The sequence below is a fragment of the Gouania willdenowi genome, chromosome 9 (genome assembly GCF_900634775.1).
Source record: "Gouania willdenowi chromosome 9, fGouWil2.1, whole genome shotgun sequence".
In the NCBI taxonomy this organism is placed as follows: Eukaryota; Metazoa; Chordata; class Actinopteri; order Blenniiformes; family Gobiesocidae; genus Gouania; species Gouania willdenowi.
In genome coordinates this window covers 38,172,563-38,196,602 of record NC_041052.1, presented here as the reverse complement: position 1 = coordinate 38,196,602, position 24,040 = coordinate 38,172,563, and the positions used below count along the sequence as shown (strand labels likewise).

Genomic DNA, 24,040 nt, shown 5'->3' with positions numbered 1-24,040 from the left:
GCTTTACAGAATTAAGGCATTATTCTTTCACTCCACACTTAGTGGTGGTAAGCTACTATTGTAGCCACAGCTGCCCTGGGGCACACTGATGGAAGCAAGGCTGCCATAGTGCGCCATCGGCCCCTCCGACCACCACCAACACTCACTCACACACTACATTCATACTAGGCAATGTAGGTGAAGTGCCTTGCCCAAGGACACAATGACAGATACCACTGGAGCGACTGCCCCCCACCATGTCACCTGGAATTCTCAGTGGTCTCCCACCCAACTACCATACTAACCAGGCCCAGAGCTGCTAAGCTTCAGAGATCTAACGAGATTGGGCAATGACAGGCTGGTATGGCCAGCGCTTTTGCAATACATTTCAATATTGAAACGCCTAAAACACCTCCTCAAGAAAGCATAAAACTTTGTAGCAATATTTGAGTGTTTTTTTCTAAATTCAGGTGTTTCAATTACCAGTTTTTATTGCGCTATTCAGATTTTGTGCATTTCCACGGGGTAATGAAAACACAGCTATTGTAATTGAAAAATGTAATTGAGCCCAACCCTGATTCTCAGTAATGACATTAAGAACATACTTGTGCTGGATGAAGGCCTGCACCAGCTCTGGCCTCAGTCTGCAGAGGTTGTGAGGAAAGCTTTTTGGAAGTTCGTAGTTGGAATGATAGTCTTCTGGCCAGGCTGTTCCTTTGTAAGCTTCCTTGCACTCATTCTCATCATCACAACTGTTTTTTTCTTCCTCCCCATTCACTGTTGGAGTCTCCGTCTCCCCCTCTGGACAGCTGTTGATAACAGGACTTTTGATCTCGACGTCTGGACAAAAGTTGGCATCAGCTGGGAAGGTTCTGAACACATCCAGTATGTAAAATCTCCCATCCGCCCCCACCAGTCCTTGAGCGTCCACTGATGTGAACAGTGGCACCTTGTAACCGTCGGGTGTCAAGACCACATTTTTCTGCAAGGACAGATTTTTGGCTGCAGAGGCTAAAAGTCCCAGTAGCTGTCTGCGCTGAGCAGACTCCTGAGGTCCTGCGTTGACCCCGTACAACAAACCTCTGAAGAGAGAAGGAGGAGTTACATGGTACTGTGTCTGCTGCATTTCTCATCAAACTGATCCACTACATGTACCTGGAGGCAGGAGTCAATTCCTTGTCCTGCTCGGAGCTTTCTAAACCAGGAGCCAGACCCTGAGCGGATAGACGCACTCCTCTGTAGTCCACGATGGCCGTCGGCAGAGTGTGGAGGCCTCGAAGGGCTTCTTCTAAGTTGCTGTAGGCTTGCACACAATTTAACTCCAGCCTCTGAGCAGCCCTGGTAGCAGGAGGACAAAATGTGAATAACCCACCAGTCACTGACATGGAATGAGGCCAGAAGAGGGAGATAACTTCAAGGGTTCCTCTCCTGATTTTACAAGTTTGGCCTAAAATCTTTAAAATATACTTATTATAATAGTGGTTCCCAAACTTTTCAAAGTCCCGTACCCCTTCAGACATTAAATCTAAAGCCATGTACCTCCTTCTCCTGCACACTTAAAAAAACATAATAATGTAATGTCATATACAGTGAAATTTGTCTCTGAATTTTACCTATTCTGTTATGGAACAGTAGATTGAAAAAAACAAATAACAATAAATTAAAAAATCTTATTCAGAATTATTGCGCCATTTATTTAATTAATTAGCTTACTGAATTTTTGTTTGTTGATTGAACATATACTGTACCAGTAATACAACATATTCATCACCCTGAAACTGTGAAATACAACTCGCTACGACTTTAATGAAAAGGGTGAGGTTGAGAGGATGCACAGAACTCTGCAATGTTTGGCTGAATTTGAGGGAGTCTGAGTCTTTAATTGTTTTCCAAGCAAAGTGTTTTTCTGTATTTTGTTTTCATGTTTGTCAAAACTGAAAATCCACTTTCACACAAGTATGTGGTGGCAAAGGGCATTAAAGTTTTGACAGCGGGAAAGGAATGTTGCTCTCATCATATTTACTGCTACCCCTCGGGGGAAATGGGTTAAATGCAGAGAAAGAATTTCACTACGGTTTCACTATGGTATTTATTAAAGACAAGATGAATGACATTATATTTGTGCTTTTTTAATAAGATTGTTTCTCTCTCACCACTAGTCTAGTCTTCCATAGACCAATGTGTAATTTATGGCAATGCATGGAGGCTCCTGACTGCTGCTCTATTTATATTCTAGTTTACAATGTTGTCAAACTGTTCTAAATTTTTATTCACGTACCCCTTATGACAATTTGCGCACCCCACTATGGGAACCTAGGTAGTGGAAGATCCATGCCTAACAAAACACATTATTATGCACCATATTAATTGTATTGCCTGTTTAAAAATGGGGCTGCTTTACAGTTTTAGAGCCTGTGTTCCACCATCTTGAAATCACGTGATTGATGATGTCACAAGGCCCCACTGCCTGTAAACATCCCATTGTTTTCTAATGGAGTGTGGCATTCCGTCTGATTTTCAGATCATTTAGCATCTTTTTCAGTGAAAATAACAACTTGTGCTGCTTTTGGTTGTTTAAAAAAAAAAAAAGAGGAAAAGTTAAAAATGTTGCTGTACACCTCTTTTGTAATAGACAGTGAAGCAGAAAAGAAGAGTTCTCCTAAGGGACCTTTACTCCCCCTTACACAGTGCATGGTTAATACTCTGGTGGCTGAAGTTAGCGAGTATATAAGGATGTTGGTAGTTGTATGGATCAATGATTCTAATCAGGGTTCCATGTTCATTCTTGGAAGACATTTCTATCCCCATTAAAAACCATACTGTAGGTCCAAATGTAAGGACAAAAAAAAGTTGTGTCAGGTTGATGAACCAACCTGACACAACTGAGTCAAATTTGATAAAGATGAGTCATTACAAACTAAATTTTGCCAATGATAACAGATAGAACAGTTTCAATTTTTCAAACTGATCCAGAATCAGTATATTGATCCGGATTCCCTCCAAAATTTAATGGAATCTTTAAATGGCCCAAAAAAATGACTTAGGCACTTTTGTTATGAGGTTAGTGATAACCAGTTTGAAATTGAAAGTATCTTTTTATTTACAGGTTTTCAGTACCTATGTACATATTCACATGTACAATGTTCTATGTCCATCCCGCTGTTCTAAAATGTTTCAAGTTGACTTTTAAAATGAGATATTAAATTAAAGTGCTTTCATGTCATGGATTTTTTCTGTGAAAGTTTGAAAGATTTTATTTTACTTCTGTTTTTTTAGGGTCCCAAAAATGTTTTTAATTAAGTTTTTATTGGCTTTATTGAGGTTATTTTTCAGGGTGTTCAATCTTATTTTTTACTTTCTATTATTCATCAGTAGAATATTCTTCTGTTTAAGGTTCAAATGTCTGTAACCCATTGGTTAATGATGAATGGGTCAGGTGTTTTCTCTTATAGATATCTGTATCTGCCAATACTCACGGCAAGGAAGCAAAATCGTTTTTGTATCAAAAGTGAAAACGTTGTATTTGGACACCCTTAGTCATGTTACTGAGTGTAGATTCTGTTTTACATCTTATTGTCTATTTTGTTCTTACCTGCGACCCCTTTCACCCCCAAATGCAGGACTTGCTGCCCCCTGGCTCATGAACAGTCCGCCCCAAAGGAACGCAGGGTCTTCTGGGTTCCTATTGACTGGCTCAACAAAACCATCAATCACAGCCTCTGCCCCCTGCATGACCGATCTGACAAATGCTCCGTTCACCTGAGAAAACAGGACAAGTCGAAGATTTAACATCAAGAAACCAGAACCACATTCCTGGAGATGCTGTTTCTTTCATAATTCCAGGGTTCACAGTGGGTTACCTGTTGCACAGCTCGATCTCTCTGCAGCCTCTCCTCCAGACTTTGGTGTGGCAGATCTCTGGCTGTCTGTAATTCCTCATTCCAATCTGGAGGCTATGCAACACATACCATTCACACCCATATTTCAGTATCACTGCCATGAGCAAATTAAAATGACTATTCACAAAAAGCAAGAGTAGTAATCAAACAACCTGTGCTGCTGCCTGCTTATCTATTCCCAGTCTGCTGAAGGTATTCTTGTGAATCCGAGAGGCACATGGGGGTCCGAGCCAGCTCAGCGTATGGTACAGCGTCGGCGCCATCTCAACTGACGACTGCTGGGGTCTAAACAAAGAATTATCAAAGTCAATCAAATTAAATTCCATGTCTTGCTTTACTGGCAGAAGAATATCTGACCTGTTTTTGAGTGCTGTCCAAGTCTGTTTGAAGGCAGGACTGATGTGACAAAGCAGGTCAGTAAAACAGTGAAACACTGAAGAAGAAGGAGCAGGACGAGGATCGAACACGTCCTCTGTAGACCTGAAATTCAAAATATGTGGCTTGAATACAAGTTTGGAATCTGATGTTACAAGTTTAGGCCACTATTACCTGCCACAAACTGTGAGAAGCTCCACTCACTAACGATTATTTCATTGACGTGAACCCTAATATTATGCATTGTTGTGCCAAACTTAAGGCCCTGGGACCAAATCTGGCCCTTCAACCCCCAAAATAAAGGTTCCAGAGACCAGGGACCCCCACTGTATCTGAAAGTGGTTGAACACAGACATGAACATTCTAGAACAGTCACGTGGAGACAGGACCATCTATAAGGGGGAATGAAGGGGAGAGATTTTTCGGGCCCATCCATAAAGTCAGCAAAATGATGGTCCATTGTTCTATGAATCTGTGATAACCACATTTATTTATTCATCTGAACAATATCCACTGTTATCGAGGAAGATAATTATTGTTATTTGTGCCATGGTTATTTAAAAAATTTAAATCCTTGTTTTAATCAGAAATAAATTGGGTTAAAAATGGTAAAGTGGGGTTTTAAAAAACAAAGAAAATGGTTAAAAGTTGCAAATGAGGGTGGCCAAAAATAGACAGAAAAAGTGGCAAAAAGGGCTAAAAGTATCAATATTGGAACAATTAGTAGGAAGAATTAATTTAAACTGGTAAAACACTGGCATGTCAAATCGTGAATGTGGTTAAATTGGCAAAAAATAAGCACGATATATGGTGAAAAGAGGTTAAAAGGGAAAATAATGGGTCAACATGTGCGACATAAGGTGGGAAAAGTGGTGGAAAGGGTTTATAAGTGCTGAAAATGTCTGAAAAATGCACAGAGAAGGCATTGGGAATAGGAGTAATAGAGAAAAAATATGGCAAGAAAAAGTGATGAAAATAGGTTAAAATATAGCAAGTTTGGTGTAGTTGAAGTGGGCTCAAATAGTTCAAAAAATATTCATAGTTTCATAGACCCCATTTGTGTCTTACAACCACAACTGGGGTCTCGACCTCAAGGTGCAGAACCCTTGCTTTAAAGCATCCAATTCGGCCCAGGAGAAAGTTAAACATGAATCATTGTGTAAATCACAAACTGGTTCAGTTGTAGATATCTCAGTCCAAATACACAAGTTCAATGAAACTTTACAGTTAGGATTTTTTATCTTTTTTATCTGCATATGCTATCCAATGTCAACAATATGTCGTGCAATCTTTTTGCCACAAAACAAAAGAAAATAAACTTAACAATATTTGGAGCACTCACAGTTTTCTCATGCTTATGTCACATGATGGCAGTCATTTCTAATCTCAAATATTTGACAGAAATGCTTTCCAAAATCCTGAAATTTTCCTTAAAACATTCCACAAAATTTTCCAAAATGAAATAAAAATTGGTCAGAGTCAATAAATATCTATCATAATATCTGTCACTTATTGCTTGGATATTGTCAATGTGGAAGTACAAACGAGGGCACATGAAGTTGAAAATACTTGTTTTCTTTGCCTATAATCGGTAGCTGAGTTTGGCCCCTAAATTAAAAAAAGAGTTTGACAGCCCTGGTTTAGCCTATCACAAAGTTAGAAGATGAGATTTCATGTGGAGTTAAGTCATTGTTGAGAACTAATGAATTTATCGTTATTTACTCTGACTGTGCTTCGTTTACAGTGATGGGCATTGACCTGTCAAACATCTGGGCTGGCACCTGGGCTATCCGATAAGATTCCAGTCCCCCATTCTGATCCGCCCCGTTTGCTGGGGGGCTTTACCATTAACACACGCTCTTCCACTGAGCAACATCTCTTTATGTGTGTGTGAATCTGTGTGTTTTGAGTCCCTTGTCCTCCTTCCTAGCCACGCCCAGCTCTAGACTCTGAATGCTGATTGGTCTGTAGCATGGACTTTTCCCCTCGGGGTCTAATATGTTTTCTTCACTCTTCAGTCAAGTTCTGTCTTGTGCCCTGTGACCTTCCTCCTAATCAGTGTCTCTGCCTGTTTCTGAGGAATTTCCTCCAAGGATAAAGAACAGAAAAGGTTGGATGAGACATTTGCTATCGAGTCTGTAGTTTTATAATCACTTGTTTGTAAAATATGCCACAAATCTGACAATGGCCACGGTTACATGATGCTTTTTTTAAAATTCGGAATTAAATCATTCAGAAATGAAGTATTCTGTTTCGTGTTTACATGGAAAGAGTAAATCCGAATTGAGGTTTACATTGGATACAGGTTTATTCGCCTTTATTCAATTCCGCTTTAGGCCAGCGCAACAAGACGAAGATAATTACTGTATAATCCGAAGGGCCACTAGTTAGAAAAGCACTTCTTAAATACTAAATGTTTGGTTTCATTTTAATTATAGGGTCAGATAATAAGGAAGGGCAAGCAGTAATTTCAAAAGTTAGGGAATGTTTAAGTTTCAACATCCAAAACTTTGTCTCCTAAGTTATGCAATTGTTTTATTTTCATTACATTTCATAAAGTTATCATCTTCCTATTTTACTAGCTACTAACAAACAACTTTTAACTAAACAAATAACATGTAACATTTGTAAAATGTAACAATTATGTCCAATTTTACGAAAATGTATTTTATGTACTTCATATATATAACATACCACTGACCATACACCTGATCTGGAGCAGTATTAACTCCACTACGTAATAACTACATCTGTCATATGTTTTTATCCTGGAAAGTAAATCAGATTTTAGATGAAGCAATTGGTGACGAGAGCTATATAAAGCTATGTTTCCTCCCTCCCTTGTTATTCCAAACGGGCGAGTTAGATTTTCCTCGCGTTATGACGTCACGACGTAGAAACTCCTCCTCCTGACAATCCTACCTTACATAAGAATGAGAGCTCCTCCCTCTCGAACTACCTCACACGTAAAACAAACATAGAAAAGGCAAGTTGATATTACAGTTAATATCCCACTTAATATCACAAAATGTGACGCAGTAGTTGGACAAAACAACGGACTATGACCTTAAATGGACTATTTCTGAGGTCAGTAGAGATGAGGGGGAGAAGGAAACCTGTTAATGATTTACTGCTGCTGTGATAAACACACACGCTGAAGTAGTGTGTGTGTGTGTGTGTTTATGCCTATTCATGCATATGCACGAAGGCCCAAAAAAACAGCCTGTTTTTAGGAGCTCTCTGAAAGGGACTTTTCTGAGCGCTAAAACTCCAGAAAACAGGCAAGTTGTACTATGTTGTTAGGGTTCATGGAACAAATGGAGATGGATGACAAATAGCATAGAACTGGACTGTTAAGTTTAATTCGGAATGGCCATTATCATTCGGAATTAGGTGTTTATGAATTGATTTTTCATCTTTTTAAAAAGGATTTAAAAATAATTCTGAATTAAAGGGAAATTAAAGCTCCCATGTAAACATAGCCGTAGACAAAAGCAGCAAAAGTAGGTGGAATTTTGTCACCTGTTGAGGAAGAAACCTTTGGGACCTGATGTGATTTCGAAGTGTCGTCCCTCGTGTGTCACCACGGTGATGTACATGAAGTCTCCCTGAAGCTTCCTTTGTCCTGGAGGTGGATTCCAGCTGCTGAGGCACAGGTCTTTCAGGAAACTTGGAGCCTAGGAGCGCAGATATCAAGTGATATTAAATATGTGCATGAGTGAAAAGAGGGGTTTGAACAGGGTTTTTAGGTATTTTTGCACCTCTTGTTGGGAGCTATGGGGTAACAGAGCCATTAAAGGTCTCTCTGAAGAACCAGGGAGGAGGTACTCAGGCGGGGCTCCATCTTGGCTGTTTGACTCTGTTTTTGTGTTGCTTGCAGAGCGTTTCAGGGCTTTTCCGTTCGGTTGACTGGAGTCTGGAACATAATTTAAGGGTGGCATTTGTATCATGCGTTGTGTCTTTGTGTGTGTGTGTGTGTGTGTGTGCGTTAACCTGGTGTTTGTGAATGTGTGAGAGTCTCCAGGACGCTTGGTGAGCGTCCCTCCCTCAGTGCATCCTGGGGTCCAGATGCTTTCAGCAGTTCCAGGATGCGAGACAGATGGAACCTGGCAGAGCGATGTGTGTACGGGTCTGCAAAAGACACACACTCACACTTAGGTGCAAAGCAGAGGGAATTTCAGTGTTATGGTTAAATTATGACAACGTGATGATTGTGGTTACATGCTAACATCTAGAGCCGCAATTCTCAACTGGTGGGTGAGGACCCAAGAGTGGGTCGCGGACCTGTACTGGATGGGTCGCTGACAGCTTGTTAAAAATAAATATATAAATACTTAATGTCTGTCATATTGGACTTGCCTTTTATTTTGAAATATTTTTTTCTTTTGACATGCATGCTGTGAAATGCAGGTTGCACAGGAAAATATATAGATTTATGTTTTCAAAAATGATTACATGTGTGTTTTCAACAGCTATTTTAAAAAAAACTAAATTTGGTTGATTGAATTCTGAAAAAAAAGTGGGTCGATAGTTGAGAACCCCTGGTCTAGAGCAGGGGTTCTCAACCTTGGGGCCAGGACCCCATTTGCGAGACACTGGGAGGGGGTCACCAGATGCCTTCAAGAAACTAAAAATATTTTTAAAAATTTGAGTCCATTTTTGGTTATTTTTACCTTTTTTCTGCAACTACACCAAACTTGCCATATTGTAACTTTTTTGGGTCCTTTTAATTAATTTTTGCTACATTATTCCCATTGTTGACCCATTGTTGTCACTTTTAACCTCTTTTCAGCATATTCCATGCTTATTTTTGCTTTTTTCCTTATTTCATCGAGAGGAGGAGACATTTGCACATTATGGGTTTGTGTGTGGTTGTGACTGAGTAACGCTGAGTCAGCTGTTCACGCAGAGGTAAGAAAGTGAGCATGCAAGCTAAAGGTGAGCAATTACAAAAGAAATTCTTTAACGCTGACACTACTAAGCCAATAATGTAGCATGAGTTTCAGGTTGATTACTCATTGTGTCGTTTGAAAGCAGGCTTTCATTCAGTCTGAGGTGAAAAACTCAAACTCAAAACCCATCTCTACCAATCTGCACATTCTCTGTAATTCTCATTCCATCATTTCTGCTACATTGAATTTTAATTTTTGGTATTATAACAATTATTATAATAATAATGAAAATTCAACTTTTTTCAACTTTTTCAACCTTAATGCTAATGTTAAGCTATTGCTACATTATTGTCATTAGTAGGCGAATGCTAATGCTATGTTATTGCTATTGCTAGGCCAATGCTAATGCTAGGTTATGGCTTTTGCTAGGCTAATGCTAGATTAGTGCTAATGCTTGATTAATGCTAACATTAGGCTAATGCACGGTTAATCCTAACATTAGGCTAATGCTCGGTTAATGCTAACATTAGGCTTATGTTAATGCTAGGTTAATACTTTAATAATGCTAATGCTATTGTTACTAATACTATTGCTAGCTAATGCTAATGTTACTTCTAACATACGCTAATGCTAGCTAATCCAATGCTAATGCTAAGCTAATGCAGTGCAATACGGGCCAGCACCTGCATCCTCACTTGCATTTTCTAGTTCTGTTTTATAATGTACGAAGTGTCTATAGTTCAGGACCCGGACCTCAGACAAGTCTGACTATTGTTCCGGCACTTCCGAGTGGTCTAAGGTGCTAGATTTAAGGACATTTCCTTCTGTTGACGTGGGTTCAAATCCCACTTCTGAAATTTTTTTAAATTTTTTTTCATTTTAACATATTTAACATGGCAAATTCCACCTTTAAAATACATATATGAAAAAAAGAAACATTTTAGGGTATTTCCTGGGTTAGGGATAGAGATAGGGTTAGGAATAGGGATAGGGTTAAAATAAAACTGACGAAACTATAGCGAGAAGGACACGGTTCTGGCAGCGATAGGGACGGGTGCGGCAGTGACGGATCTACCGACATTCGGCTTACTGCGCATGTGGAAGCATGCGCACAGGAAGTGCCGAAACTATAGTCAGGATTGTCTGAGGTCTGGGTCCGGACCAATAGCGACAGCCTATAATGTATTGCACTGTTTTCATTATTCTGCTTTCATTGTAAAGTGTCCTTGGTCGCTTGAAAGGCACTTTTAAATAAAAGGAATTATCATTACTATCACTTTATAAAAGCAAGGAATCTCTGCCTGTCTGTCTGTCTGTCTGTGTCTGTCTGTGTGTTCCTCAAATATCTCTGCGGATCAGGATCAGGAGATCCGGGTCTACGAGGACAACAAACTGGAATTGGAATAGATGGGGTTCAACTTCTATAGCAATACATACTTCCTACAGGCACTGCACTAGTTGTTATAAATATTATTAATAATGGTAAAATGTGTGACCAAAAAATAGGACGGACTCTACCTTCCACCAGACGAACAATGCCTCCAGCTTTCAGGCCCTTGATTGTTTGCAGCTCTGCCAGTGGATCCAGAGCCACGCCTGCGAGTGAAAGTGACAGATTGGAGCGAGGACACACCTCACTCCTCGAAAGCAGACTCACTACTGCATCTTGAACAATCCAGAATCCATGGACCTATTAAGAGATTACATGGGTTCGTCAAAAATGTACTAAAGCATGTACAAGACAAATACCAGAGGTATAAAGAGTACTGATATATTCTACTCAAGTAGAAGTACTGTTACTTGACTGAAATTGTAGTCATGTACAATTCATACATAAAATACTCAAGTACAAGTAAAAGTAGCTCAATTAAAAAGTACTTAAAGTAAAAGTCACCAGTTACTTTCACCCCCACGTTTGTTTTTGGTAATTAATCTTGCCATGGTTCCCTACACAGTAAACATCTCATGTATAAACAGATGAAATCTTGCACAATTGGAACATCATTTATTTTCCACAAAGGCATCTGCATAAAATAAAAGGTTTGTCAAAATGTACAATTCTTTTTAAAATATAATAACATCAATGAATTAAATTCAAAATTTTAAAAAAAAACAATTAAAAAAAAGTGAGAAATAACCGGCATTCAATGCTGTTTTTGATCCACATCTTTGTAGAGTTCAAGCAAACAAATTTAGTTTTTCCAAAAATAGCTGTTCAAAACACACATATATAACCTTTTTTTTAAAAACATAAATCTATATATTTTCCTGTGCAACACGTGTTTCACAGCATGCCTGTCAAAAAAAAAGTTTCTTTCAAAATAAAAGACAAGTCCAACATGAGAGACATTAAGTTATTTATTTATTTTTGACTAGCTATCAGCGACCCACTTTTGGATCCCGACCCACCAGTTGAGAATCACTGGGCTATGATGTGATGCATTTTTTTTGTCGTTTCACAATGTCCTTTGATCATTTTGAAACAAAAAATAATAATTTACTCAGTAACGGTTGGGTGTAGAAATGTATCAAATTACTTGACTTCTTTTAAAACGTACTTTAGCACAAGTTAGATTACTAATTTAGAAATATAGTCAAAAAAGAACCAATGAAAGCAACCCAATTACAGTAACGTGAGTACTTGTAATCCGTTACTTTCACCTCTGATGAATGCACATTAGGAGCACTGACAGAGGAAAAGCTAGAGTTAGAAATAACCAGGGGTGGACTGGCCATCTGGCATGCCAAGCATCGTACTGGTGGGTCGTCAAGCCTAAGTGGGCCGGCCCGGTCCGCTGCATTTTTTTTTTTTTTTGATGAGCGAGTAGAGTTAGACATGGTAACAGGTGACCAAAAAGGGTCCAAAAGTGGCAAAAAACATGGCAAGAAAAAAATGAAAAAACAGTGAAGAGTGGCCAAAAATTGGGCAAATAAAGAGGAACCAGGTGGTATGACATGACAAAGGGTAGCTTAAATGAGCAAAATGTGGCAAACAATAGTGAAAAAGGGAAAAAATGTGGAACAAAAACTGGAAAAATGTAGGGAAAAAAGGAAACAAGTTTTTATTGGGCCAAAATAATTAAAGAGAGGACAAAAATGTAAAAGAAAAAGAAAGTGTCAAAAATAGGAAAAAGGGATATTTAGTGGCAAAAGGTAGCTAAAGGCTGAAAAAGGTGTCAAAACTTTTTGAAAAGGGTCAAAAATTGGACAAAGTTAAGGAGCAAAATGGCTGAAGGAAAAAAAGAGGTTAAAAGTTTCCCCTTTTTAATTATTTCTGGAGGAATACTAATTAAAATTAAGACATAAAAGACTACATGGTGTCACTGATAATGTAGTGGGCTGGTCTGGGCACACAATGTCATGGCTGAATTTTTGTCCCAGTCCAGCCCTAGAAATAATACCTATAAACAACAGGACAGGGCCAGAACATCCACATGACTGCAGGTGCAGAGATATTACAGGTGATGAAGCAGTGATGGGTCAAATGTGGGTCGGGGCTCATTGATGCTCATGGGGAGTGAAGGCTGATCAAACATACTGTATAGCAGCTGGCAGAAATGTGTCGGAATAAACACAAGTGTTTGTTGTGTATGGGGACCGTAGAGAAGTTCAGTCAACACAACCCCTGGACAGAGGCTGGAACCTTTCAGTGCTGAGTTTGCATGTTTGATCACTATTTGTTCAGGTAAAGTCAGCTTACAGTCCTGTGTGTTACAGTGATGATCTCCACCAAGGAGCTCATATTTTCACTAGTGCCTGTTAACAGGATTATATCAAAAGTACTAAACAGATTTCGAAAAAATCTTAACCAAACTTACACCATTAATCTTTGGAGGAGATCCGGATAAATATATTGATTCTGGTTTTAATTTGAAAAACATCTAAAGATGCCAATCGTTCATCATTTGTGACATTTTAAACATTCATATCTCGGTTCCAGAGGTGAAAGTAACTGATTACAAGTACTCACATTACTGTAATTGAGTTGCTTTTATGGGTACTTGTACTTTTTCGAGTATATTTCTAAATCAGTAATTTTACTTGTATTTAAAGGGAGAAAGTGTCTATTTGTACAGACATCCCCCAGTGCTATTGGTACGGTTACCGAAGTACAAGTACGTAGCGTTTTAGGACTAGGGTATGGTTATAACTCAATATCACAACAATTTTTAGGGTTAGGGTTATGGTTAGGTTTAGGGTAAGGTTTAGTCTTAGTCACGCGACCTGAACTGGCCAATGACTGACCTATCATGTGACCTAAACTGGCCAAATACGGGCGCTGAGTACAGATAGAATGTCCATATATTGATACGGCAACCGTACAGATAGCCACTGTCTTAAAAGGCCCATGTTACGCTAAATCAACTTTTCTGTGCTTTAAGCATCATAAAGAGCTATTAGGGCTTCATACACGTGCCTTGGGTGTTTTTTTCATTGACTTCCTCAATCGTTAGTTAGAGGGTGATTTGCTCCACCTCGCTCCAATTTGATGAAGCGTTCCCACTTTGATGACGAATTTGACGCGACACTGAGCTGGAGAGGCCGCGCCTCCAGGAAACTGGAGACATGTAATACATGCTTACATGTGATTGACATGTAAACAGACACGCCCACGAAGGTGAGCATTTCAGCGTTCTTCGTGCAGTGCTTTGTATGTATTTTCTACAGTCTATGTATGTACCGGTGAACGCCCCGCCCCCACACTCTGTCTCATGTTTATAAAGCAGCATGAGCTCAGCTATGGAGTAGGTGGGGGGAGGGCGGGACGTCCTCTGGCCCTATGTCACCGTGAGGGGAGGAGGAAGTCAGTGTCCCGTCTATAGACACGCCCACTCATTAATATATGCAGAAGTAAGCCGCAAATCAGCCTGTTTGTGTAGAGTTGCTCAGAAAGTGAATTTTTAGAGGCTAACACTCTGGAAAACAGGCAAGTTTGGGAAAACAAACCTCAAGTACGTGCTCGTCCCTAGCTAGTTTTTGCTTGCTGCGCATGAGCACTTTTCACTTACCAGTGGCAAGTCTGACATAGCGGGAAAAGTGCAAATCTCCTTTTAAAAAGTAAGTTTGTATAAGCGATGCCGACACCAAGTTGTACACAGAGCTGTGCACGAGGAAAACTGGGCTTGTGTACGCTCTCTCGCACCCATATAATAGGCATTCCCTCTTGGGAGCAGGTACAGTGATGCGCATGTGCATATTTTCCAAAAGTCGGCGTTTCTTTTCTAAACTTTGGGAAAATCCTCCTCTATACCTTTGAATACAAGAAGTAAAGTAATTCGTTGCATTTCAAAATTATTGTTTTTTGTTTTAAAATGATCAACAGACATTGTGAAATGTGATTTTAATTGAATTCATTGCTGTTTTTATTTATTTATTTATTTTTTTTAAATTGTACATTTTGTTGAAGCTTATATTTTATACAGATAGCTTTGTGGAAAATAAACTAATATGTTGTCTGTTCTTTTTTAAGTTTATACATGAGATGTTTACTGTATGCAAGGGAATCGTGGCAAGATTTATTACCAACAATAAACATGAAAGCAGCTAGTAACTTTTACTTTATGTACTATTTCATTGAGCTCATTTTTACTGGTCATGACCCCATTTTTATATCACAAATTTCTGGCGACCCCGGAGACATTTTTTCTCTAGAATTCGTTTTTGATCATGTTTGTTATAATGTGCAGAGTTGCCAGGATTAGTGCACATGATTAGTTGTTTATTTATTTAGTTATTTGTTCCTTTCATGAAAATGCAAACCAACATAGATTTTTACATCAAATAATATCACAGTCCAAAATGAAACATTTCCATAATTGGAAAGGAGCAGTAGTTCTGCCCTTTAACTCAATAAATACATAATTAATGACCTCACCAACCTTTCCCTGTCAGTCCACACAATTTGGCATATTGGCATATTTTTTTGCCCTAAACATTTTTTCAAAATGACAAATATTTGTGCAAACCTTCAAATCATTTTTCAGATTTGGGAAATTATAGAATAACAATTAAATAATAATAATAATAATAATAATAATAATAATAATAATAATAATAATAATAATAATAATAATAATAATAATAATAATAATAATATGTATATATCAGTTTAATTACAAATGTTTGTAGCAATTTCTAGAAATTTCAGGCAAACCACATGGGGTCATGACCCCAAAGTTGAAAAGCACAGCTTTACAGTGTGAATGCTTTGTGGAGGTTTGCCGTCTAACTGCTCTTATTTGACCTTCTTTTAGCTTTAAACGTGTGAAAGTGACTGTGTCCCACGCTCTAAAACACTCAGTCTTTTTTTTTTCTTACCTGCAGCTCAAATGGCTCGACTCCTGCTCCCTGAACCTTCACAGAGAACGATGATCCATCATCAAGTTTAAGCCCGGAGGCATCATTTCCATAGCTCATTACGTCTGTGTGAGGGACACAGAAAGAAAGAATATGAAGCAAAGACATTCAAAAGGCCACGCAGGAGTCAAATAGACTTTTATTTTCTAATTTATTGTTTAAAAAGAAAACCATCATCATCAATGGTAAATAGCAGAATTATAAAGGTATAGATATGTTGCAAAAATAGGAGAGTAGAATGTGATGCGAGAACATGTACTGAGGTCACCAACAGCCCACATGGACCATGTGAGGGGCCCTCAGGAGCTCGAGTCACCAATGAGCTCCATCTAAAATCTGATTTACTTTCCAAGATTCAAACTTACAAAGATTAATGCATGTAAATGTTGGATTACAATTTTCAAACATTTGTGAATATATTTTCTGTGACTTCACATTCAGATCATCAAGCATGTGTGAATATTTCTTTTGCATTTAAATTATAACTCTACAGGTTCACATTTTTCCCCATTATTTGTGACGTGAAATTCATTTCACGTGTGTGTAGATTTTTTTTTATACACAAGCTCTCACATCACATCCTACAAACTCTCCCGTTTTGTATGGGGAGAAATTTATCCAAAAAATATTCACAAATATATTCACAATTTTCACATTTGTTATTTAGATTTTCATACGTTTTTTTTTTCTAATTTTCAAGTTTTTATTTTTATTTATTTTTTTTATTTTTTAGAATTTTCAGATGTTTTTCAGATTTTCACGTGTTTTAGATTTTCACATGTTTTTTTCTTGTAATTTGAACTTTTCTTCAGATTTTCAGGAGTTTTTTTCAGATTTTCACATGTGTTTTTCAGAAACGTCATTGACACAAATGACTTATGTGAAAAATCTGAAAAACTCATGTGAAAATTGTGGATATGTTTGTGAATATTTTTGAGACAAATCTCTCCCCATATTTTTTGCACATATCCACCTTCATACACTTTCAAGATCTAAGTGAACGATTGTAGTAAGAGTCTGTTTCATTCACACCTTTAATTTCACTCTGAGACGAGGTGTGTACGTGTGTGTGTGTGTGTGTGTTTGTGAGAGAGTGCCTGAAGGCAAGAACTAATTTACTCAAAGTGAATGGCAGGGAAAATGAAAGTGGGGTGTGTCCCGCTTCTTTTTCTTTTTTACACACACTTGCAGAACTGGAGGGTGAGCAGGACCCGGCGTGTTCCACAAACTACACTGTGACTGAGCCAGTTGATTTTGCCCATCGGCTTCTGTGTCATCTCAGGGTGAAGGGACAGCCACACCCTGCACTGGCATGTGGAAACAGCAGCAGCACCACACACACACACACACACACACACACACACACACACACACACACACACACACACACACACACAGTAGTGCTACTGAACCAGAAACCCAACCAACCAACCTGGAGCTGCACAAGGATGCACGTACAACACGGTGTGCATGACCAACTCGGCCATTTACCCATACAACTGTCTCTTCATTCTTCAGTAAATCTTCAGGTCTTTATATGCTAGTCTGGCAGTACTTTACTAATGGAAATCATCCAAAAAGAAAAATCCAGCTTTGGGATTGGCTGGAGGAATGTCCCTCCTCACAGAAAACTTGGGAGTCTTCACTGGTGGAGCTTTACTGCTACAGAAACCACTTTGTTTTCCACGATTAATCTTTATATGTCAGTCATGCCACATTTACTTTTTTGGGGAAAAATCTTTATTGGAGTCAAGCCAACACACACACACACACACACACACACACACACACACAACAGTTTAATCATTCTGTCCTATGATCAGCTAGTGTTGATACAAGATAATGGATTCATTTGAGTGAGTTGGAAATCCAGAATCATTCGTGCAGAAAGGTTTAACAAATGAATTGTATTTAAAACACTTGACAGGATGGTTGTTTTTAGTATGAGAAATAACAAAAGTCAATAGAATCCCAATGAGATCTGACTAAAACCCAAATGAATTGTTTAAAACACTTGACAGGAGGGTGATTTTTGGTACATAACATAACAAAAGTCAATAGAATCCCAATGAGACCTGACTAAAACCCAAATGAATTGTTAAAAACCCTTGACAGGAGGGTTGTTTTTGGTACGAGAAATAACAAAAGTCAATAGAATCTCAATGAGATTCTAAATCTGTTGAATAGTGAAGAAAAGCCAACCCTCAGCCATGTTTAGAGCTGTACTGCTGTGCTTAGTCTACCACTCACACATTCCACACAAAGGGGAGGCACCTCACATAAAGAAAAGGAGGAAGAGGAAAGTGTAAAAGAAAGACAAACATCCAACATGTCAGTGCACAGGAGTTCCTCACCAGCTTTGGCTGAGTTTCTCCCTCCGCCTCGTCTCACTTTGTCCTTCATGCTGATGTTGTTCCTGTTGAGCTCTCACGCTTTTCGTTGCTCTGAGCTGGTGAAGCTGCTTCCTTTTCAGCGTCTTCCTTCAAAACTACTGACAGACTTTCAGAGAGAGGGAGGGACAGAGGGAGGAAATGTGCAGCTGGACTGGAGTGTGATCCCCAGCAGAGTGAAAGTAAACTACTGCCTGTTCAGAACTCTGACTCCTGCCCCCCCCCACTCCACTCCTTTACAAGGCAAACTCAAGCTTATCTCTTCTCTTGTGTAAAAAAAAAAAAAACAAGGCCCCACCCTCCTATTGCTCCACACAGGCTCATTATTACTCTGCTTGTCTCACACACTTTGTTGAACTGGGTGTGTCTACGTATGTTGGAGCTCTCGCTCTTCTTTCAGGTTCCTCTCCTCTGTCTGCAAACCCAAAATCATTCAGGTTCCCAATGTTTGTTGCCCCCCCCCCACACCATTACCACCCCCTCGACCAGAACTTTGGATTCTTTCAGTGCAGATATCTGCACACGTGCTAAAGACAATGAAAAAGCTCAAATGAAGGGGATGGGTGCAGCCTCGATGGAGGAATCTCTTCATGACAATCCTGAGTATGAGGGGAAAAAAGCGATGATAGTTCACTTGCCCCCAGCGGTGGCTCAATTACAATTACCTTCTCAATTACTAAAGTTCAATTACAATTGGTTACAATTACTGAGCCTTTAATGAATTACCCCATAAAACTTAACCTTCCTCTTGTGTGAGCTTGTTAGCTTTCTGTTAGCATCTCTTATGAGAACGGGTCAGTTTTGACCATCGTCTTTAATCAGCTGTAAAGTACACTCAAAAATATTATCGATCATCTAATTTGTTTTTCGTCTCTTGGTTACCTTGTTAGGCTTCCTTATCAATGAAAATATAGGTATTAGTTTTTACGGTGTGGGTGAGTGAGCCTTTTTTGTGTCAGTACACAATCCTTGATTTCTTTTCTTTTTTTGTTTTAAAACGAGAACTAACAGGTAAACTTGATCCCTACATATGTGTGTGTAAGCCATAGAACTGTAACATAGTTATTATTACAGGTATAATTTCTATGCCAATTACAAATACAAAGTCAATTATCTGAACTCAATTACAATTCAATTACTTTTGCAACAGCAACAAATACAATTAAAATTACATCATAACTGTAATTAATTATCAATTATGTGATTGCAATTATAATTGACCCCCACCATGGTGACAAGTAACAAAGTACACACACTTTTACTCTACTCTACTAATTTTTTTCTGGTATCTCTACTTTACTTGAGTATTTATTTTTTTTGGCAACTTTTTACTTTTACTCCTTACTTTTTGAAACAAATATATGTACTTTCTATTCCTTATATTTAAAAAAAAACTGAGCTTGTTACTTTTAAGACCTTCTAAGATGACGCCATGATGTGAAAAGACGCAAAAAAACAACTGCGAAGCTGGAGGGGACGTTAGACGTGTAAAGACTACTGATATATACTACTCAAGTAGAAGTACTGTTACTAGATTGAAATTGTACTCAAGTACAAGTAAGTCATACAAAAGAATACTCAAGTACAAGTGAAAAATAGCTCAATTAAAAAGGACTCAAAGTAAAAGTTATTAGTTACTTTCATCCCCCATCCATGCTTATTTTTGGTAATAAATCTTGCAACGGTTCCCTTGCTTACAGTAAACATCTCGTATAAACTTAAAAAAGAAGAGATTAATTCATGCACAATTGGAACTGAATTTAATTTCCACAAATGCATTGGTATAAAATAAAAGGTTTGTAAAAAATTTTTTTTAAAAATTACGAATCTTTATTGAAAATAAAATACCAATTAATTCAATTCAAAGTAAAAAGGAAAAAAAAGTAATTCTCAGTCTCTAAATATAGCTACATTTATGAACTCTAAAACTGAGAAAATAATCAGCATTCAATGCTGTTTTGGCGCCATGCATTATATTAAATCTGATTCGTTGTCCTGTCATTTAATTTTCTGTTTGTTGATCATTTTAAAACAAAAAAAAAAAACTATAACCAGTTTTCTACAAGTTCTTCTTATTATTATTATTATTGAAGAGACATTGTTTTCCTTCTCTTTTTTTTTTTTTTTTTTACTAAAGTACATTTAGCAGCATGTACTTTTTAATTTTTAGTCAAGTGAGGGAACAACTTCAATACTTTTACTTTTACCAGAGTCATGTTTTATTGAAGTATCTATATTTTTACTTGAGTACTGAAGACTAGTACTTCTGCCACTGATCAGAATGTGGGTTTGGGTTTTGTTTACTCATGAGGAATCTGCTTTGGAATGTTGCTGCCTTTCCGCTCCCAATGGCAGACATTAAGGAGAAAAAAGAGCAGATTACTGCTAAAAAATTAGACGAAGATCACATACAAGCAAAAACGATGTATCCATTTCAAAGTACTTTTTATGGGGGTAATTCATTTGTGCCTCTTAACCATTTTTATTTCAGAATCATCAATACTTTAATGAATTTACTTTTGTTACAGTGACTCCAAGTAGAAATTATAAATTAAAAAAAGGTGAAAAGAAACACAAACAAAGGCTATTTAAACATGATAAAAAAACTCAAATGAGACAAGACAAGACCATGAATAACATAACAAGAATTTAATACAAATGATCAGGATTAAATATAGTATGTGTGGAAGATAACACAGATATACAGGGATATGCAGGTACAGTACTTCTCTGAAGTTAAGGTCTGCTGTGTTACAGAAGAGGTAGGATATATTAAAATGGAAGATTTTTCTTTTTGAGCAAATGCAAGGTATTTTTTAAATGTTGTAGGCATAGGCAGCGCTCTCATTAGTGTACTGTAAGTGCATGTGAGAGTTGAGCTGTTTATTTAACCCAACAAACCCTATTCCTTTACATGTCTCATATTTATTCACCACACTGGAATTTGCACCCATGATCAGGAGCAGTAACAAAGTAAATGTACTTAAGGACTGTAATTACGCAGTATTTCAAAGTATTTTTTGAGTTGAGTATTATTTGGGGGTGATACGTTTTTCTTTCACTCCACTACATTGGAAAGAATAATATTATACTTTTGACTACATTTCTACGGATACTTTTCGTTACTCAGTACTTTTTATCTTCAGTCAGCTCAGTTTTTTTTCCCATCGGTTCAGTTCTTATACAAAACATTTTCTGTTGTTGATTGTTTATGGTTGTCCCAGTTCTGCCATACTTTTTAAAATACACATCAGTGCAAGAGCCATTCGGAGGGAGACAGGTCACGTCTAATAGCAGCGTTGTTTGGATAATCTCTTTGTCAGACATTGACCCTGTGAAGGAGCATCCATGTCCGTATTTTAGGCCCACGTCCAAGGTTTTTGAATCCATACGAGATTTGTATCATAAAAAAAGTCTGGTTAGCTTAAAAAAAGAAGCACTGAACATTGTATTGAATAGTTCTTTAGCATTTTTAATTACACCTCGTGATGCTCAACTGTTACTACAGTTGTTGATTAGTTTTGTTTTTGTCAAATGAAACAGTTGTATTGATGAATGCTGCTAAGCTAGTTACATTTCTTACCTTTATTTGTGAGAAGCTGAGCCTGTTGAACAGCTCTTTGTTCATTCTGTGAATAAAGGTGATTTCATTGGTTTACACAAAGAGTCAACAAACTACATATGTGTTATTCACTTGTAAGTTGTACAACAGCATGGGGTTAGGTAATTTAGATTTAAGATTTAAGATTTAGATTTAGATTTAACATTTTGATTTAGATTGAGATTTAGAATTAACATTTAGATTTAGATTTAACATTTAGATTTAGATTTAACATTTAGATTTAACATTTAAGATTTAGATGTAGATTTAACATTTAGATTTAGATTTAACATTTAACATTTACATTTACATTTACATTTTACATTTAAATTTAATCATTTAGATTTAGCATTTAAGATTTACATTTCAACATTTAGATTTAGATTTAACATTTCAGATTTAAATTCAAACATTTAGATTTAGATTTTACATTTAACATTTAGATGTAGATTTAACATTTAGATTTAGATTTAACATTTAACATTTTACATTCAACATTCAACATTCAACATTCAACATTCAACATTTCCATTTCCATTTAATCATTTAGATTTAGCATTTAAGATTTACATTTCAACATTTAGATTTAGATTTAACATTTGAGATTTAAATTCAAACAATTAGATTTAGATTTAACATTTAGATTTAGATTTAACATTTAGATTTTACATTAACATTATATATATGCGAGAAAAGTAAATATCACAGATTTCACAAATATTGCTGTAAATCTGGTCAAAAGTAACAAAACATAAATAAAAAAATGCACATATGTTATTTAAACATGGTTTGTTGCTAAATGTTCCAAATACTTGCTGTTTATTTTAACACGTGACACTTTACAATCGCCGCCCCATAAACATGTAACACATTGTGCATCAGTGATTTTCTATTTACAAATTTAATGAGGAAAATTATGCTTGTATGTATGTATACTTTCAATACTTAAGTAATTTCTTATGCAATTACTTCAGTACTTTCTCGTGATATTTTGATTTAGCTACTTTTACTGGTACTGGAGTCGTTTTTTGACAAGGAGTGTCTGTAAGCAGAGAGTGTACAGCAGCGCAACTGCTGTGTGTATGAATGAATGAATGAATAAATAAATAAATAAATGAATTTCCTTCTATGCATCCGTCTGCGGGACTCCACATCCCACAATGCAATGCTCAACATCTTTCCAACAATGCCAATAAGACAGTATTCACAGTGGAGATGAAAAAAAAACAAATTTTCAAGCTGCAATTTCATCCTTTTACATCTTTTTTTTTTTTTTTCTCCGAGCAAATGATCTTTAATTTATTGATCAATGTGGCCTATACTATATGTATTTATCTGAAAAAAAATTTACCATCTCCAGCAGCTTTTAGTTAACTGACGATTTACTGTATGTGAAAGTGATTGTTAACTGACTCAGAGATACTGTGGTCCTTCAACAAAGGAGATCTGCAGGTAAATATGGGTTAATATATAGTCTTCTCAAACAAGTCACACAAGTGCCTTTGAAAAACTGAGAGTAAAACTAGTTTTTCAAGTGCGTTGTTGCTTTATATGTTCTGCTCAACTGCTGTTTTACCCCCTTGCCCTCACAAAAGCTGATGAACTTCATTCAAGGTGCTCAGATGGGTGTGTCAGTGAGTGATGAGGTGTGGCTGATGGGCATATATTTACTACATTCACATTTTACACATATCTGACCATGTTTTAGTTCACAGAGGATTATTATTATTATTATTATTATTATTATTATTATTATTATTATTATTATTATTATTATTATTATTATTATATTATTATTATTATTATTATTATTATTATTATTTATTTATGTATTTATTTTTATTTTTTTAATTAATTAATTTATTTTTGCGTAGGCTAAACTTCTGTTTGGGCTGGTAATACTATAAAGTTTTGGAATGAAACTCAGTAATTTTTAATATGATAATAAAGCAAGGTCCAAGTTACATCCTAACTAATAGACAGAAAACCCAGGATATATGTTCAAATCTGATGATTTTACAGAACACTGTATTTGCTCGGCACTCAAACTGTGAAGCTAATTCATACACGAGTGCGGTTTGTGTACTTTGTGTTGGATTTGTTGGGTTTAAAACACGTTTTCCCTGTTGGACCACAACTACTTCAACTACCTCATTACAAATTCCTGACGTCATCGTCGTTTTGAGGGCGGGGTCTTGGCGCCGAGACGTGGTTTGTGTGACATTCAGGTACACTTTGGAAATGATCTAATCCCATTAAAAACTATCTCTCTCTCTCTTTAAAAAAATAATTAAAAAAAAAAGTTATGTTTATGTGTGATGATAGAATTATAATTAAATATATTGTGCGCGCACTGTATGTTAGAAAAGATTAAATGAGTAGAAAACTCAAAATTATTAAGGCTATTCTTAAACTCATTTATCTACGCTGGTTTGTTAAGTTTCCAGTCCAAATGACTGTATCCACTGACTGATGAACCGTAATAAAAACACTACACAACTAATGTTAATAATGGTTTGTTGTTGACTGTTTATGTAAACTTGTGTG

At 37.0% G+C, this 24,040-nt stretch overlaps 1 protein-coding gene across 1 annotated transcript in view; it reads right to left on the bottom strand.

Moving 5' to 3' along the window:
• The window catches only part of LOC114469791 (clustered mitochondria protein homolog), a 36,769-nt gene extending 18,618 nt beyond the window's left edge, over nucleotides 1-18,151 (bottom strand). The window contains exons 1-12 of the mRNA XM_028457601.1: nucleotides 17,857-18,151; nucleotides 15,464-15,567; nucleotides 10,664-10,835; nucleotides 8,247-8,384; nucleotides 8,015-8,169; nucleotides 7,776-7,930; nucleotides 4,236-4,358; nucleotides 4,031-4,163; nucleotides 3,840-3,932; nucleotides 3,572-3,738; nucleotides 1,135-1,317; nucleotides 585-1,061 (exon numbers count right to left, since the gene is read on the bottom strand). Of these exons, the coding sequence (XP_028313402.1) occupies nucleotides 585-1,061; nucleotides 1,135-1,317; nucleotides 3,572-3,738; nucleotides 3,840-3,932; nucleotides 4,031-4,163; nucleotides 4,236-4,358; nucleotides 7,776-7,930; nucleotides 8,015-8,169; nucleotides 8,247-8,384; nucleotides 10,664-10,835; nucleotides 15,464-15,567; nucleotides 17,857-17,905 (1,949 nt within the window). The 5' untranslated portion in view covers nucleotides 17,906-18,151. The remainder of the gene's footprint in view (nucleotides 1-584; nucleotides 1,062-1,134; nucleotides 1,318-3,571; nucleotides 3,739-3,839; nucleotides 3,933-4,030; nucleotides 4,164-4,235; nucleotides 4,359-7,775; nucleotides 7,931-8,014; nucleotides 8,170-8,246; nucleotides 8,385-10,663; nucleotides 10,836-15,463; nucleotides 15,568-17,856) is intronic.
• Between the last annotated feature and the right edge of the window lie 5,889 nt (nucleotides 18,152-24,040).